This window comes from Alligator sinensis, unplaced genomic scaffold, assembly GCF_000455745.1.
Source record: "Alligator sinensis unplaced genomic scaffold, ASM45574v1 scaffold1086_1, whole genome shotgun sequence".
Classification (NCBI taxonomy): domain Eukaryota; kingdom Metazoa; phylum Chordata; order Crocodylia; family Alligatoridae; genus Alligator; species Alligator sinensis.
Window position 1 is genome coordinate 331,041 of NW_005842600.1, and position 18,652 is coordinate 349,692.

Here is an 18,652-nt window from a genome sequence, read left to right on the forward strand (position 1 = left end):
CCTACGGCCTATGCACTGAGCTTTGCTGCATCCCGGCCCCGTGCTGGCACATGGGGGAGAGGAGGAGGAGACGTGGCAGGGAGCGGAGACAGGAGATGCAGGGAGGGAAGGAGAAAAGCATGGAGGGTGTCATAAGGGAAAGTAACAGGAGCAGGGGCAGAAGTGGGGGCCCAGGGGCTGTGTCCTGCCACCGGCTCCATCCCTGAGGTGCTGTCAGTGTGGGTGATGGCCTTCACCTGCTCACAGCCCTGGGGAGCTATGCTGAGGGAGCCTGACCCACAAAGACCAGCACAGCACCACAGCATGAATCCCCTTCAGAAATACACAGGGCCTGTTCCTGCTGGGCTGCTGCCAAGCCCACCCTGCATTCGCACCCAAAGGCACCCATCAAATATGGGAGTGCATGGACAAAGTCACTCTGGGGCCACCCCTGGCACCCGCTTTCAGGCCCGCTTCAGGAGTGAGTGCAGAGGGACGAGCCGAGCGCAGCCTCCCCTGCTTGGGGCATTGGGTTGGAAAGGAAACAGCCCCAAGGGGAACTCAGGACCAGGGTTCAGCCCAGAGCCATTCCCCAGACCAGGCCCCTCCCGCTGATGGCTCGTGCCCATTTTACACTAAGAGTTGACACTAGCTCTGCTCACTTTCTACCGCCCCGTAATTTCCTTTCCAGTTCTTGGCTGGAAGAAGCAGGTGAACTTCCATTTATCGCACGGACACTAGCCCCAATTGCAGCCACAGAGGACGCACTCCCCTGCAGTGGCTCCAAAGAAGGGGGGTCTATTGAACCAGCTGAATGCCCCACGACCTGAGGAATGGGCACCTCTTTCCCCTCTCTGAATGACTTTGTGGGGCTCCGCGTCTGTTGTGCCCCCATGACATCCCCAGCACGTGTGCTCCATTGACAAATAAAAGGCCGGTTTGTCTCTCTGCCAGCTCCCGAGCTCAGCCAGGGCGCAGAGATCAAGCTGAGCTCTTCCTGGCTCCCAAAACACCCCCAGCCAGAGATTCTGCAGCTGGAACTCGGCTAACAATTCTGTTGACAACGCCTGAGCCAAAATAGACTTCAGCTCACCCTCTCCAAATGGCGTTGGGCTCTGCTGGGATAATTGAAGGAAAAAGTAGCAAACACTTATTTTTTGCTTGGGGTTATGAGCACATCAACTCTGAGCACACACAAGGGGCAGGGCTGTGGAATAAAAAGTTGCTATTTTTACACAGGCACCTTTCAGACCATAGTCACACTTTAAAATGATAATTTACAGCCCATGCCAACTGGGGAAGAGTGCCAAATCTGCTTATATAAGCCCCAGTGATCTCGTGTGTTTTCATCATACGCATTAAACGGAGAAGGTCTTTTACCCTGCCAGGAGCACTTACAGGCAAAAAAGGCTAGAGTTTCCTTTTTCTTTAACACTTCCAGAGGAGCAAGTATTACAGCTGCGGCCATTCGTAACATCCGGGAGGGGATTTGGAGAGAAAAGTATTGTTAATATTTCATGGTAATTAACATGTTTATTTCGGCACTGGTACTATACGCGCTTGTCTGCTACTAATTTACAAATATCAGTGTCTGGATAAAAGTAAAATGTATTTACACACTGCCAACATGCTACCGAGCCACTGATCAGTGTTCTCATCTGGTCACAGAGCCTGCATGGATGGAAAATCAGATGCTATTTTCCACTTGCTCAGTTGCTTAGCAAAATCCCTGGGCTATTTGCATTAGCTATTTACATTGTTCTTCCCTACGAATCTGTGCATGCAATTACATTGTAACGAATGCTTCAAATCATTATTTCAAACAGTCTTACAGTAATTGGGGGTGCGTGCTGGTAGCAGGGGATGCTACGGGCCAGATCCCTTCAGCCAGCCAAGCTGTGCTTAATGTCAGGCAAGTGACACAGCTGGTTTTATGTCTTGGAAAACCCTCGCATGGCTGGCACTCGGACTGGCTGGCATTAAAGGAGGCTGATGGGAATGATGTTGAGCGGGACCTGAGAGCCTTACCCCACAGGGCTCCTTCGGCAATCCCAGCCTATACTTCCACCGTCTTATATCAGATATGCAATTCAGTCTGTCTGGTCCCAGTGGTGATAATTCCCCCACCCCCATATCATGCCAAGTGACTGAAAAGCTTGATGTTAGCCATCATCATGATATGCACAATCCACTACCTGTGTCTGCACATAAGCTGTCAAGCCTCCCGCCTTTCACCTCTGTAAAAGAAACCATGCCCAGTGCTGCTGGAACCAGGTCAGAAATAGGAGACCCTGCCTGGGGTGGGGGTTGAGGCTCTTTTGCTTGGGCACTGAACAAGTGTGGATTCCAAAAATGAAGCCCCTTAAACTTCCATGGGTTTGGGTCAAACAACTGCTCCTGGATCCTGACCTGGCAAAGAGTTCAAGTATTTAATTCCCACTGAGTGCAACATGTGCTTAAATGTTTTACTGCTTAAGCAGCAACAACGAGCGATCATGCCAGCCATGCATGATATGACTGGCCTCAGTTCTCTCACCAGAGCTCTCTGCGCTCTGTCTGGCCTTTGGAGTGTCTAGGTCATTCCTAATACATACTTCCAGGTTGTGACAGTCTCTGGATCTCTGCAGGCAGCCTGCAGACCAAACACACCATATTCTGGAGAAGCTGGTATAGCCCCCAGCTCTGCTCTGGGGAGAACCCGCTGGAAACTGTTGATGACAAAGTGCTGCAGCAGGAGCTGCACCTCTCTTGCACAAGCCATCAGGCAAGCAAGGGGAGGGAGCAACTGCCTCCGAATTATGAAGCTGTTCCCATTCCACAGAAAAAAATCTAGAGATGGAAGAGCTGAGTCTCAACACCCCTTCTGCCTCCTTGGGGTTCACCCACCATGGCAATGAGTGTCACATGCCTCCTTTGTTCCCCGTGCCTATGGAACAGATTTTGTCCTTCCTTCCTCCCGATTCACGCCATGTTCTATAGTTGCACCCTTCCCAGCTTTCTCTCCATTGCCCTACGCCTCTACAGCACTATTTTCATAAAAGCCCCTTCAGCGTCACAGAAAAGGATTGTTCCCTCCTTGATCTGGGGCATGATGTGCAGAAAGCTAGAAAATGCTTGTTGCTCTCACGCAGAGTGGGCCAGTCTCATCCATGATGCAACTCCAAGTAGGCCCTCGCAACCGTAGCACAGGAGGAAACTGGCTCTTGTTTTTTTCAGAAACATTTCCCCATCAATTGCTAGCTCCTTTATAATTTGGAGACCCCGCATTACACATTACCTCTGCAGTCAGTCTCTTTGGACATGATTATTTCCCATGTGCATTCGAGCAACAATTCTTCCTCCTGCATATCAGAGTATGTTCTTGCCAGATGAATGCATTTCATCCCCTGCTTACATTTCCCATGGTATTGCTTCTCTGGCCTCCTTGGTCTTTGCAACCCTCTCCAGTCTGGTCAGTCTGGACATCTGATTCACAGAACATCTCCCCCCAGACTCTATACATTGCCATTAAGCATTAGCTGTTATTGAGTGTCCCCCAGGCAGCTCCCAGCCCATGGGACAGTTCCTAAATCCGAATTAATTGGAATGATCTTTTTCAATTAAGATTTCAGGGAACACCGACTAAGATGCTTTACAAAAGTCCAGACACCCGGTGCATTCTCTTAGTCACTCATTTTCTGCTTTTCCATTCCAAAGCAGTCGAGTCTGCCTGGCACAGCTGGTGCTCTGTACATGGTGCTTGGGGCTCAGGATTTTGAAATTGGTTGGGTTCTTAGATTTCTCCTTTTGAACCCTCTCTGGCCTGAGTGGTATTTGACAGCCAGTGAAAGGGCCTGTAGATTGGTTGCTGAGGTGTTGTTTCTGTGCTGTAGCAGGAAGGGAAAGAAATGGACCTTTTATTCACAAGTGGTGCCACTTCTGAGAAGGGTGGCCTGCATGGTTAATCTTTGCTCTGCTGTTTGACCACAACTTTAAGTGAGATGCAATACCAGATGAAAGCTGCCATGGTTGCTCCTCCTGGTTTTTGGAGGGTTCATATCTTAGCTTTTTCCTCCAAATTCTGCTTTACCTCCTGCCTCTCCAGGACAGGTGAGGAGTAGTTGTCAGGGCTTGGTAGGACATTAGAGGATTCCCTCGTCATCTCCCCATCACACTGATCTCTAGATCTAGTTTCCATTTCCTGTGGAGGGGTCTCTCGCCTCCCCGTGGTCAGCAGCTTGAGAATGGCATCACACGCAGTGTCCTTGCCTCTCTCCATGGCACTTTCAGAGCCATAGGGGTCACCAGCAGCAGTGTTCGATTTTCCTGTGGTTTTCCCTTGTCTGTAACATCCTGCTTCTCCCCTCATTCTCACCACCTCATACCTTGCTGGCAGGGCAAATACATGGAAATATGGAGCCACCTCTCCACCACTGTCCTCTGGAACAATCCCTTCCATTAGTGCAGTGAGACCCTCTGGCAGGTCTAGCCGTGCCCTTTATGTCACTCTCCCAACATATCAGTATTTCCAGTCTACACTGCCTGTTACCTGTGCCCCTTGGATTTTGGTATATGCCCAAGACAAGGTTAGTTAATGTCTCTCAACTTCAGCTGGAGAGTAGCTTTATCTTCTACTGTAGTACTCAGCCAAGGAGACTATACCATATCAGAGGAGATGCTCCCCTTTCAAAACCCACTGAACTGACTCGGCTCACTTTGCTTCCAGCTGTGTACCTGGAGCCTGGCTGCTGGCCTTAAAGTCATTTAAGGCTGGCTCAGGTCACACCCTCCTCTCTCCCCTACCCATGTCCTGCTCAGCTGGTCTCCAGGCATGAGTCTTGTAGGGTGGCATAGGTCACCAGGTCTCCAGGCCTCATGCTAGACAGATAACACTATGCTTCAGTCTGTTTGCTCATGTAGTTTGCTCATTGTGAGGAGCACAATGAAAGGACATCCCCAAGCTTCTTTAGGAGGTAGGGGAACATCTCTTGCTCTGGTATCCAGAAGACTGCAGAGCCACCCACTTCGTCTGAGTGGCTCTGGTGCAGCCCAGTGGATCTATCTTCTTCCACTCTGGTGATGCCTGTCTGCTCTTCATTTTCTCAGACTGCCCCCTTCCTGTCTTGCAGGGATGGCTGGGCTCGGGTTGTGCAAGCATCTCTGGGGCTGTGTTTGCTGCTGTCTCCTTGCATGCATCTCATGCATCTCCATCTGGCAACAATGGTACCTTTCTTGGTGCATCATGGACAGGCCCCTCTAGCTGTCCTTTCAGAATGGAAACCCACCTGCCCGGGGATGAAAGAAGAAAAAGGCATCTTGCTCATCCCAGCCAAAGGGCCTCTGGAAGCCAGCTGACATCCTGCTGATGCAAGAAATGTCCTTTCCCTTTGCTGCACCCGTCAGGCCTCCAGTGAGGGAAAGATGAATGATTTTACTGCCACCTATTTATGGGACTTTTCAGTTTAATACACCCATTCCTGCCAGTGTGGATAAGCTCAGAAGCAGACCCCTGCAGTGCCATCTGCCACTTGAAGTGCAAGTGCGTCATTTCACAGTTTTAGTTTACCCATCACTGCAGCATCAGCGCACCTTGGAGAAGGACAAATTGCCCTCATCGGGTCCATTGCATTCTGACTCTGAAACCTAATGATGGCAATCACCCATCTGCACTGCTAATACTTCTTCCTCTCACACTGCTATTTGCTGAGGAGCCTGGCACTGCTGTTCTCCCCAGCTGGTGTTCCCTGGTATGGCCAGGAGAAGGTAACATGGGAACAGAAATGAACCACCACCAGGTGTTCATCTGCTCCATGGCTATAGGAGGGGAGGAGAAAGCCCCTTCCCCTGGAAGTGTTGCTGTCCAGCTTCTTGGAGCTGCTTTGGTGTCTTCTGAGCAGTGACCAGTGGCCCTCTAGCTCCTGGCTTCCTTGCTCAATACAGCACACTGTGGAGGGAAGCCTGATTTGGGAAGAAGTAGAGATAGTGTTGTCTGGCAGGCAGAAAATCAGCAACTTCCACTATGTTCCAAGCCTGGAGATGGGGAGGAGAGGCTTGGGACAGGGGAAAGAAGCTTACTCTGCTGGTGACCAGACGGGGGGAGATGCTGGAGAGTGGGGAATGATTCCAGGCTCGCTCCTTCTGTTCGCCATGGCTCTGCCTCTCTTCAGACTGTCTAGGGAAAGCCCGAGTTCACAGCCCAGCTGGGCCAGCCAAGCCGCACATGGCTTCAATCCACATGTATTAGCAGAAACTCACAGGCTGTATCAGTTCACTGCTTTCCCTGCACCCACATGCTGTTTCCACGCTTGGCACATGAGCTCTGCTCCTCATGGTCCAGCGCCCTGCATACCCAGATACCCTGCAACCATCAAAGTGAGAAGGGAGACAGCCAGAGTGCCTGGGGCAAAGTCAGCAAATGGCATCAGGTAGGTTTTTCATAGTCTTGCTCCTGCTATCACAGCCTCGCCCAGCACACCACTGGGATAGTTTGGGCACAGCTGGGTTACCCAGAAGGCTCAGTGACATTCTTCCTGCTGTTTGCTGGTTACAGTGCAGAGGTCCATGAGCTCAGACTGCCGTCTGTGTAACTCAGCCTCCTGGGAGTAGGAAAGGGGCTGTGGTCTCTGGCTACCCATATCTGTCTGCATTCCAGCTGGGGGAGCTTTATTCCACAGTCCAGGATTTACAGCGGTGCCTTTCCTGGCTGGGGTGACATCCTGCACTAACAGAGATTGCCAGCACCTCCCTTTGTCTGGCACGCAACTCGTGGCTTAAGCTCAGCAGGTTGCTACCCAACATTGGCAACAGAGTTCATCATGTCCAGAATCTCAGCTCTTTGTGGTCCAGTCATGAAGAAGCCTGTGGAGTCTTCTCACAGTATATAGACTCCTCATCTGCCCTTGACCCTTGTTAGCGGCGTTCCAGCCTAGATCAGGAATGAAGCCTGTTGGTTGTCCTCTGGGAGGGAAGCGGATCAAGATATTCAGGCTGTGTTACTACCACCCATCAGCTGCATTTTGCAGAGTCCATCTACAGGTATTTTGAGCCTGCCCACAAGCAAGGTCTATGCTGTTCTCAGGGAGACCCTGGCCCTCCTTGCCTCAGAGACCTTTCACAGGGAGCAAGGGCAGTGGCTTCAACTTGCTGACACATTTCTTTGCTAGACAAGGCAATCGGCAAGAAGTGGCTTGTCCTGGACTGAACACCATGGAGGGCTGAGAGAGGCCCCGGGAGGATCCCATTAAGCTGGGGTGAGGTGGTAGATGAACAGCCTGTGTGAAAAACAACCTCCGTTTGGACCCGTGCCTAAACTCCATCAGCCTGGTGCACTTGTCCCAAGTCACTTCTCTGAAGTAGGGTCTCCAGAGACAATAAATCGGAGACGTTCAGAGTTGAGTGTGCAAAAAACCAGTTTATATATGAGGAGAGGCTGGAAAAGGGCCTTTTTACCTTAGAATGGGGAAACCTCGGGAGCTGCTTGTGCGGCGTACATCACCATGAAAACCTAGCAGGGGTCTTCTGCTCCTGGACCATCAGGACACTTGGTTCAATGTAAGGTCACCCTGTGGAGGCCGTGGGGAAACCACCCAGGCAACTAGTTAGCAGAATTCCAAAGAAAGTCCATTTTCTTTCCAAACCAGAACGGCGCTGACTGCTTCCTCCCCAGGGCCAGCACTTTGCAAGGAATGTGTCCCCTCTCCCACTTCTGTTCACACCCATCACCACAAAGGCAGCACAACTGCTCAGGAGCAAGAGTTGGGTTATTTTCTCTTCCTTTTGCCCTCCTCTCCTCTCCTCTTCCCCTCAAAAACACTAAGTCATGTTCAGGAGCATTTTACCAGCCTGGAGGGAACTAGAAAGCACCACTTCCCAGAAGAGGCAGAGAGCTCCCTGGCCAGCTACTGCAGTGCATCTCTCCGTAACCATGCAGATGGATTCATGCAATGCCCAGTGGTGCCTTCCTGCTTTCCTAGCATATTTAAAGTGTTTTCCCTAGGCAGGAACTCCTCCTCTTCCCATGTACTTGGCTGGGACAGGGACACACCTCAGGATTGATGGCTTTTGTCCTTTCCCACAATTTTAAGGAAGAGGAAGATTCCACTTAGCTACTCTGTGCAGGGGCAAGTAAGGAAGACGCTTGCACACCAGTGACAAGTGTGGTATCCCGGCTCCCAGCAGCAAGTGGCTCTCCCTGCTCTTTCCTGGAGCTGTGGTAACACAAGCCCCTTGCTGGCACTGTCCCACAATGTAATGGCTAGAACCAGTGCCAGACACTGCTGCAGAGAGCCGTGAGTCGCAGCATAGTCAGATAGAGCCTGATGTTGCCCTATGGCCAAGAAACACTTGGAGAAGAATGGCCAGGCCCACATGCTTTCACTGGGCAGTACCAGTTCTCTCCTGGCTGTGCCCGAGTGTCTGCCCTTACTTGTCCATGTGCTAGCGAGAGCAGGACAGTCAGATATTGAGGAAGCTTCCCTCCCACAGCTCTGCCCGGCAGGACTCTGCCTACCTACCAACCCCACTACAGAGTAGAAGGAGACTAACAGAGAAGAACTAAGACTTGACAGCAGATCTCCAGAGCTGGGAGGTATAGAAACAGGTAGCTCCTGTGTCAGAATCACACACACCCAACTTTGGGTTGCTTGGCTCCCTTTGGGGTGAACTCATTACATTTCTCCCCTGCAAAGTCGGGCTTTAGAAAGCAAACACAGCTTTCTGCCGGGCTAGCTCTGGGCTTGCTTTGGTTTCATCCCCAGGCTTCGTGCACCTTCTAAAGCCATTCAGGTGCCTGCTGCTGGTTGTGATGATACTGCACATGGAGGTAACCATGTTCCATCCAAAATCTGGCTTGGGCTGGGTGTCAGTGAACTAAATCAAATCTCGTGAAAGGGCAGCTGGGTTTTCTCCTTACTCAGAACAGCCAACAAGAAGGGAGAAATTTCATTCTTGTCGAACTCTTTCTTATTTTAAAAAAAAAAAGCAAGAAAGGCATTTGTTAAATAAATATATAAATAAAAACACAGATTTGGGGGTCCAAACTTGGACTCAGCGATTCAGGGTCCACAGAGGCAGGCAGCTGTGCTGAAAGGACCAGGTTCAAGTCATTACACATCCCAAGCAGAGACACTCAGTTTACCCTGAGTTTGTTCTCTGTACCCAAAGAAAGGTCTCTCTCTTTTGCAGCCGCCCCCATCCCTTCTGGCTCCCTCTTTCCAAGGATCGCTTGCCTCTGAATAACAACCTCGCTTCTGTTTTTTCAAAGAAAAGCTAGTCGAGGGGGTTGAAAGCATGTTATTACAACTGTTTGAGAGACGACGGCCAGCCTCCCAGCTCCTCTCCTCGGTGTTCTCTATGCTAAGAAAATAAATAGCCTTTTGAACGTGTAGGATTTGGTGACCACAGGGACAGTGCAGCCAAACACAGCGTCATCTGACAGGACTAAAAAATAAATAAGTGAAGCCTGGCTTCCATGTTCCCTCTGTGCCTTGGTAGGGGGTAAGTTATTTAAATAAAAGGACAGAAGCCAACTCTCCTTTGCAGCGTCATGCCAGATATTATACTTCATCAGTTGCAAGCTGCCTTTGTTTGTTCACTTTGGGCCCAGTTGAAGAAGGCTGACATTCACTGAGGATCGTCTTGAAAGATCCCAAGCTTCGTCATGGACAAATCTTTTCTGTGGGTCCCAGAGATTTTATTTCCCCTCCTCAGTTTCAGAAATGTTGGGGAAAATGTCTTTTTAAACTACCCATGCTCTGCCTGCCTGCAGTGTTGTGAGTGTGTGCGTGTACATGTGCGCAAGTGTGTAAAACTGCAGACCACGTCCCATTTCCAGTGGTCGCATCCTGTGACCGGCAATGCTGTTTCCCATCAAGTGTTCAAGATGCTGCCTCTGATCTGAGGTTTCCACAGAAGAAAGAGAAGTAAGGAAATCAGGAGAGATGAAGGTTTCTAATCCACTGGGTTTTGTTGCGACAGTTGCCATCAGGATGCAGAACCACTGCTTCTGAACCGGAGTTCTCTGCTCAGGTACACATTAGTCTCGAGTTCGGTTTCTTCTCCTCAGAAAGAAGAAGCTGCTCTTCTGGGGTGGGCCCAGCAACATTGGCACTTGGCTTTTGTGGGTGATTTTTATCTAAAGAGAGAGGGAGGGAGAGAGAGAGAGAGAGAGAAAACGAATGAATAGTTAACCTGTGAAGCAGAGAACATCTGACCGGCTACTTCCCTGCAGGTACCCTGCCATTTTAGGCACAGGGTCTCTATTACCTGAGATAACATGACAACCACCACCTGGCCTGGCAGAGACTGGACTAGTAACCTGCCCTGCTGGGAGCTGAGCTCAAGACCTGGGTTTGGGAGCTGAGAGCTCTACCAGTCTCACGTCTTCTGTGGAAGGAGCAGCAAGGGGAGCACATGACACACCCTGCGCACAGCATGACTGTAACGACTGGGGCCAGGCAGCTTGAACCTTCTTCAGACTCATACTCATGTCATTGTCTTGGTGTGTGCTGATGGGAAGTCTCTGCAGTTGCAGTTGCAGGCTGAGGAAGTCTCTGCTGCGAGAGACTTTCTCAGCCTGATGAAGCGTTTTTAAACCCAAAAGCTTGCTAAAAAATTTTTTCCAACTATTTAAGTTGGTCTAATAAAAGATATCAGATTCACCCGAAGAACCTTGTCTGCCTATGTCCTTAGACTAACACGGCTACACCCTCCACCCCTGTTCCATTTACCAGAGCATGCGGCCAGGTTCTTCTGAGTAGGACAGAAATGCCCTGCCTGGCTGGTCTGTTTGCATGCCACCAGCAGGCCCCCAGACCATGAACTATGGGGTCTCTGGGGCTGCTTTGAATCTTTCCAGGGCCTTTGCTAGGGACACTCCAACTTGCACTCGGTTTGGCTCCACTTCCCCCTGAGCCAGAGACTGAAGCAGCCAGAGCCCATTCCCCAGGCACTGCTGTGAAATCTGGTGACAGTCATCTCTGCAATCTCTAGTGCAGTCGCTGCAGTGAGTCTAACATGCGGCAGGGACAAAAATAGCAGGTTGCCAGGCTCTGGTGCCACCCACCAGGAAGCTCAGAGGCATTGCTGTGGATTCAGAGGCTTGATGGTATGGCGTGGGGAGGAGAGCCGGATACTGCTGTGCAGGCAGGATGGGCCATGGCGTTCCTGTTCGCACAAGCAGGGGCCAGTGCCTCGGGGGGAGGGGGCTGGATGGCACTGGCAATGCATCTTGCCCCCTGCGGGGATCGAGAGGGTGAGGGGACACAGCCAGGTCTGGGCAGGCTGCTCAGGGCGAGCACTGCGTCCACACAGCCCTTCTGGGGTGACACTCCCAGCTGGGGCTGGTCCCAGGGGAGGAAAGAGTCTGCCATGGCTCATTTACAGATCTGCCTAGTCGGACTTCACTAAAAAGAATATGGTCATCCAACCCAACCCAGAGACATAGACCATGACCAGGTGTCTGTGGTCAGCCTACGTATTCCATTATCCCGAGCAGTAGGAGGAAGAGATTCCAGAAGACCCAGGTGTGCGGGGTCCCAGGCCCCACTGGAGACCCCCCACAACTGTACCCCAGGCTTCGGCCTCGGGCACCATAGAGAGCCCCGCTTCAAATGCAAGGGCCCTGGGACTGTTGGTCGGTCACACCTTAGATCTTTCTTTGTTTTTTAAAATGTAATCCCAGCTGATCTCTCATAGCCTTGGGAAGTGCGGCAGCTTCATGGTGCTCAGGCCTGAGGGGCTTGTATCCATGGGCATGAGAGAAAGATGCAGTCACACAGTGTAACCTAGGAGGACTTTGCTGGGAACCTCCTCCACGTCACAAATTCCCTCACAGAAAAGACAACCAAAGCACCGGCAGCCACTGTTGATGTGGGACCCTGTCCCTCCACTCCTGCTGCTGCCCCTCGGATACTCACGGTGCAGGGCGGCTGCATCCAGGGCTCCCCGTCCACCTGCATGGGCAGCAGCTTAGTTGTCCTGGAATCCGCAAACAGACAAGACATGGGGTGAACACGACACAGGAGCAGGTAGGGGCTGGGCACTGTACAGGGATCAGACACATCTCCTGTATGAGCCCTTTGGGAACACACGGGCTACTCAGGCAATTGCTCGTGCCACACACTCGGTGCTCTTGTGGGTACGTAACAGACACAGCGACGGCTGCTACGCCTTGGACCTGAGGCATCATGCTGGTGAGGGTAGCTGATAACCCACCACGTTTTATGAAACTACTGTGTCCAATCACTTTCTCTGAACAACAGTCTCTCTCTTGCCCAGTTTTTTTCCACTCTGTCCCAGCCCCCACCTGAATGCCCTTCATCCTACTACTGGCTCTGATGCCCATGTGGGATGAGACACTACAGAGACCATAACATCCCATGGGGTTGCATGGATGAGGGGCACCCAGAGCACAGGGCCTGGCTTGGTTGTGAAGGGTGGGAGAACTAGGATTTAAGCCTACAGAGGGGAAGGTGTATGGGATTCAATTGAATGGGGCAGATGCTGGGATCTGGGGCTATGGGGAAGTACAGTTGTGGTGGGGGGTGTTAAGCTATGGGGAGATGTCTTAGTTGTTTTAGGAAGGAGTGAAATCCAGGAGCGCGAAGGAAGGCTGAGGAATCCTGTGCTGCTACAGGTGGAGCAAACCACCCTCCCTCTGGAAAAGGGCCAAGGCGTCTGGCTCCGAGGAGACGGGTCAAAGATCTAAGCCAGTCCTTGTAGCTCCTGCCCTAGGACGGGCAGGGGGAGACAACAGCACCAATGAATTGGAGGCCTGAGATAATGAGCTGCATTTCCACATCCCTTTGTACCAAGAGAAGGAGAGGTATGGGCAAGGCGGAGATAATGATGGCCTCGCACAAAGAGCTGTTTATTGATGGGAAGCAGGAAAGGGGAGACTGAACATGCACAGGCAACTCCTGGAGTCTGCCCACAGCACAGGCTCCATCCTAGCACCCAAAGGCCCACTGACTCCAACACAGGTTTTGTCCAATGGCTGCAAAAACAGGTGCAGATTACCTTGAGTTATTGAGATAAATGAAGGTGAGGATCATAAGCACATTTGCTACCTCATGGAAGCTGCCTGGTGATGGGCTCTTACCCCACGAAGTCATAATAACTTAGCCCTCAGTGACAGTCCCCCTTAGCTTTCCTGTATGGCTGGGGGACAGCGCGCACAGGGGCTCCTCCCGCTGGCAGGAGATGTGCTGTAAAACACCTGCTCTCTTTGCCTGCCAGTATCTTTACCCACAACCTGAGACCTTCAGGACCTGACCTATGCCACTGTGTGGGGCCAAGGGACGCACTGAGTTGCACAGAAAACTAGCTAGCAGCTACCACAAAAACACCCACAAGTGCCTTCAAATAGTCATTGAGAACCAGGAGGGGAGCAGGGGCCTGGGGAATATGATGCAGAATGGTTTTACAAGTAAAGGCAGAAGAATGGCTTCTTGTGGAGCTGCTCAGTAGCTGTAACTTCAAACACTCGCAACAAATATGGAGGGGCTCTGTGATCAGCTGGGGGTGGCAGCATGAGGAGCAAGAGACAGGGCTCATGCTAAACACTGTCATGGTTACTTATATGGCAGAAGTGCCTGGGAACTGCAGTGATGGGCCAGGAGCCTCCTGTGCAAGGTGCTGTACAAGTGCTCAGATAAATCACACTGGTCGAACAGATGTGTTGGAGCCAGGGGACAGATTGGGATGGGAAGCAGGGCTTAGAGCACAGACAAGTGTGGTGACACTGTCATGTTTCTATTATTATGTTTTAACAAAATCAGAGGTACAAAACAAGTTCAGGCAGGTGCTGGGGGCTCGGGCAGGTACCTGATGGTGACGGCTGAACACTGAGCCAGTCTCTTGCCGGCACTCTTCAGTCCAGTGTAGATCTGCCCCATCTCCATTGCCCCCTCGAGACCCACCACTTCCAGGAGCTGGTCACTGAGGTCTGGGAGGAAAGAAAGGCAAAGATGCAATGCGGGGTATGACACTGTCTGCTCCAGGCCCAGCACTGGCCCCAGCTGGACACCTGCTCCAGAAGCAGCTTTCTACTCGTCCTCTGGTCCTGCATGAAATACTGTCACTCATTACTACCCATACCCACTCACTAATGAAAGCAAGGCACTTTTCAGCATGGTTAGCTGCACATTGGTTCTGTTGTTCACAGACACCTAATGGGAGGGGGAACTTAACAGCAACTGTCGCTGCACTACAGGGACAGGTGGTGAAGAAGAAAGCTTGGCCCAGGCACAGTCCATAGCCTGTAGGTAACTTACATTGGAATATAGCCTGGATGCTGAGGACAGCAGCTCTTTTCTTTTAGAAAAAGCCAGGAGTCCACAGCAGAGCCAGGCAAATTCTGTGAGGGAGTATGTACGAATGTTCACTTCATTTAAAGCCATGAGTGAGTTGGGATGGTCTCTGGGAGCTCAGCATACAGGGAGAGAAAGAATTTGCTACAACCTGTGTCTGGACTAACCCCACCACCTTCCCATTTGCAGGGAAGGAAGAGCAGTCCCCCACACTAGCCCCTGTGGTACTGGGGCCGTTATAGCACTACAACAGAGGAAATTACCCCCAGAGGCAGACCCTGGGGGGTGCAGTGCTGCAGTTGCATCCCCCTTTGATTCCTGATCCACCCAAAGCTTAAAGCCAACTGCCTGGCAGTGGCAGCAGTATTTCAGGTTAGGCAGCACTGAGGGAGTTGCTTGACTTCATGGCTCACTGTCATCTATGTCATCCCTTCTAAACTCTTCATTTGCCAGGTGTTAACGACCCTCTCTTCCTTTTAATAGTCTTGTACCTAGCAATCGGGTTGCCCTTTGTTCTGCAGTGCTGCTGTCTGCTCCCTGCTCCTGGTACTGAAGCTCCTATTTCACAGCCTTGCAGCTTGTTCTTAGCTCGTCCCAATGAAGTTCTACTTATTTTTACTTCAATCTTAAACTGAATAATCCAGGCCTATGCCCCATGCAATATTACTACAGCCTCTAGTTTCTTCTTAGCTGGAGAAAAATGTGTTGTGTTGTACATGATGATGCACTTCACCATCTGCAACCCCTTTTCAAAAAGATCTACCCACAATTACCCCTGAGCCAGACACAGCACGCGGCTGTCCATAAGCACATGCTGTCTCCCTCACATGCTGGAGCAAGGCAGAAGTGCGAGGAGATGGACTAGAGATCGGCCCACTGCCATGGTAGCAGGTCCCAGCACTGAGGGAGCTCAGCATGTCCACAGGCACATACCAAACCCAGAGGTACATCATCTGCTCTCAGGCCTGCTGGAGATGGAGGGCTTGAAAAAATGACCCTGAAGCGCTGTCACTGATGTACTTCAGGGTTTGGAGTGCACCCATGGGGTTGGTGAGATGTGCTCGGTCCCCCTGGAGCACCGAACCGTCCACTGTGATGGCGCAGACCTGCCCAGAGCAACCCCAGGCTGCAGCAATTTATGCTGGGGTGTGATTTGGTTCCAGGAGCAACCTTGTCAGCTGCCTCTGCACCCTACCCAGCACCAAAAAGCACAATGGACTCAGGCCCTGATGCAGGACAGCAAATGTCTGCAGGTAGCCAATGTAGGTTGCAGAGCTTGGAGGTTGGGAGAGTTCTCCAAGTTGCATGTGCCCAAGTACATGTGCAAGGCAAACAAAGGCAAAGTTAGCTTGGCAAGAAAAAAAATAGCTGCTGGAGAAAGGAAAATAAAGACAGGACTCCTTCTCGGGTGACTCAGCCAATCGATATCAAAACCTTTATCTTGCTCTTTCTTGGCTCTTTCTCATTCCCTCCTGGTTTTCTCCCATCACTCTTTTTATCTGGGAACAGAGTATGTCAGCCACACGTACAGCATGAGGGCCATCACCTAGAAACCACAGCCTCTGAAGACTTGGGTGTCACAGTGGAAACCAGCTGAACATGAGCTCACAGCAACAAGACTTACAAGGGAGTGTCCATAAAGTGTGGCCAAGTGGCTTTGTTTCTGCCCGGAGTGCTGGTGAGAGCGTGGCAGGAATATGGTGTTCAGTTTGAGTGTCAGAGGGAATGATGAAAAACTGGAAGGGGCTGAGTGAAAAGCTACAAGAGTGACCGGCCATCAGGAAACCCACCTGTCAGAGAGAAACTAAAAAAGCTCCAGCTCTTTCATTTGTCAAAGATTAAGTGGAGGGGTAACTTGACTGTGATCATAAGGTACCTCCTTGGAGAGGTCTCTGACAGCAGAGGACTCTGTAACCTAGAAGGTAAAGGCAGAACAGGAGCCAGTGGCTGGAAGGAGTCACTGGGGAGGCTTTCTGGCCTGTGTGGGCAGGTCCAAGGAGATGACCATGATGGGCTTGTGTGACTTTACTGCTGTGAAAGTATCTGATCAGGCCTTTGTGTTTCTTGGTCTCTACCCAGCCCCGGCATTCAGTCAGCACATGGAATTGTTTTCTGGGCCAATGGAAGAGGCACCTTGACTGCTGCTCTCTCCTACAGAATCGCTTCTTAGAGGTGCCCTGCTCCCTGAGAGATACTCCAGGTCCCCTCAAGCAGCAAGGAAAGTACATTCCTCTGCTACATATCGATCAGAACTGGCAAAGTATGGGAGCCTCCAAGTCCTCAGTGTCCGTGATGCATCAATACACCTTTCCTCTAAGGTCAAAGCTCCATGAGATGCATGGGAGTGCTGACAGGCACTACCATCACAGATTATGCTGCACCTAACACCTGGCTTTTTCTGTGGCCTGGTCCACAGAGCTCCTCTCCCATGAATCCTTGGAGGAAGTGGTCCCTCCAGTCCTGGCGGCACAGAAAAGTGGCTACTGCTGGATGCATGACGATGGGAAGCTGCCCATGATGCTCCTTACCCCCTAACACACCTGAGCAAGTCTCCTGGCCCTGTGAAGCCAACTACATCTGTGCAAAGGGACCATGAAACAGATATATCATTCAACCCAGTCAGAACAGTTGTGCCTCGCACCATGGGGACAACACAAAGCAGGAGAGAATCAGGCCTGGAGGATTGGTACCTAGAAGTGAACTTGCTTTCATGTTTGAAGGCCCACTTTTTGGCAGTGAGTCCACCCCCTAGAACGGGTGACAGAAACACTCTAGGCAGTTCTCCACTGCATTCCCTACTTCATTTGACTCTCAGTGGCTTCGTCCAGCCCAGCTGTAAGTGATTTCAGCGATCGTGTCCTTCAGAATTGGGTATAATGGCAGCTCGCATGGGAACCATGCGAGAAAAGGGCTGTGCAGCATAGTGCCTTGCAGTTCTATCCAGTCAGCATATCCTTGTACTGCACTTGCGAAGATCTGACTCTTTTGCTAATCAGACAGGTGAATTACAGCTGCTGTTCAGTGCTCCACGTGACCCAAGCCCTGCCTGGGCAAGCTGGAATGCCGTCTCTGCTCATCTCCAGCATCTGATTTCTTTTCCAAGCCCGCGGCTGTTCACACTTGACAAAGACAGAGACACATTGTCTTGTCTGAACTCTCAAACCAAAGCTCCCATGGTGTGGGGGATGAAATGCTGATGTTATTCTGGAAGGATTTTTAAAGGCAGGGTTTAAAAAAAAGGTGCAGCTTGTAATAGCCTAGAGGAGGCTAACGCAGCTCTGCTTGGGAAGGTGCTTTGGTTTCTCTATAGTGGATGGAGGGGCTGCAAGGAAGAAGGGGATACAGAGGGAGGGAGAGGTGGAAAACTAGGAGAGATGGAAGACAAATGCTTATTTTCTGTGCATGGTACGTTCTGCTCATTTTCTGGTCAGACCAGATCCTGCTGTAGCTGTGAAAGATTCTCTCTTCCAAAACCAGTATGGATGCACAGCATCACTACTGTCCTCAGTCTGCAGGGTTCAGGGGCTCTGGCCCCAAGAGCTGGATCACTGACAGTCCTCTGCAGAAAGCTGGGGGAGCAGGTTGGAGAAGAGGATTGAAACCAACTTTTCTCAAATGGGACATCTTAGCCCACAAGCGCAGGCTTACTCTGGCTACCCTGGGTTGCTCAGGTGGGAGGGAACAGCAAGATCTGCTCTACAGGGAAACCCCTGTCAAAGGAGAGCTGTCCAATGGGACACTGAAGCCTAAGCACTCCTAGACCAACTGCCCTTCTACTCCCAGGGCAGAGGATCGGAGAGGTGGACTGAGAGTGCATGTGCACTCCACCAATTCTCGCCCGGGGACCGCAGTCAGCTGGGGGCAGTGAGAGGAACCCCTTCACTGCTCTAACATTGGCTGAAGGGCTGCAGGTAGCCTTCCACTCCCTGCAGGGGGGTTCCAAAGAGGATGGAGCTGGACTGTTCTCAGTGGTGGCAGATGACAGAACAAGGAGCAATGGGCTCAAGTTGCAGCAAGGGGAGTTGAAGTTAGATATTAGGAAAAGCTTTCTCATGAGGAGGATAGTAAAGCACTGGAACAGGTTACCCAGAGAGGTGGTGGACTTTCCATCCTTGGAGGTTTTTAAGGCCTGGCTAAATAAAGCCTTGGCTGGGATGATCTAGCTGGGGCTGGTCCTGCTTTGAGCAGAGGGCTGGACTAGATGTGACCTCCTGAGGTCCCTTCCAGCCCTCATTGTCTATGATTCTAATATGCATTAGAAGGTGCCACCTGAGAGCTTCCCTATGCCTGGTGCTTCTCAATAGGCCAAAGTGATGTGCTCTTAGTGAGCACCAGAAATGGGCTTGAGGTGTTTTGTACCAGCTGGAGCATCTTCATGGTACATG

General features: G+C 51.2%; 1 protein-coding gene across 4 annotated transcripts in view; it reads right to left on the bottom strand.

The window, feature by feature from the left end:
• Positions 1-1,031: 1,031 nt before the first annotated feature.
• The window catches only part of LOC102379301 (diacylglycerol kinase beta-like), a 248,317-nt gene continuing 230,696 nt past the window's right edge, over positions 1,032-18,652 (bottom strand). For 2 of the 4 annotated variants that reach the window (XM_025214739.1, XM_025214740.1), the window contains exons 25-27: positions 13,783-13,903; positions 11,874-11,934; positions 1,032-10,090 (exon numbers count right to left, since the gene is read on the bottom strand). In XM_025214739.1, coding sequence (XP_025070524.1) covers positions 9,992-10,090; positions 11,874-11,934; positions 13,783-13,903 — 281 coding nt within the window. In that variant the 3' untranslated portion in view covers positions 1,032-9,991. The remainder of the gene's footprint in view (positions 10,091-11,873; positions 11,935-13,782; positions 13,904-18,652) is intronic. The other 2 variants (XM_025214741.1, XM_025214742.1) reach the window with 2 other exon arrangements.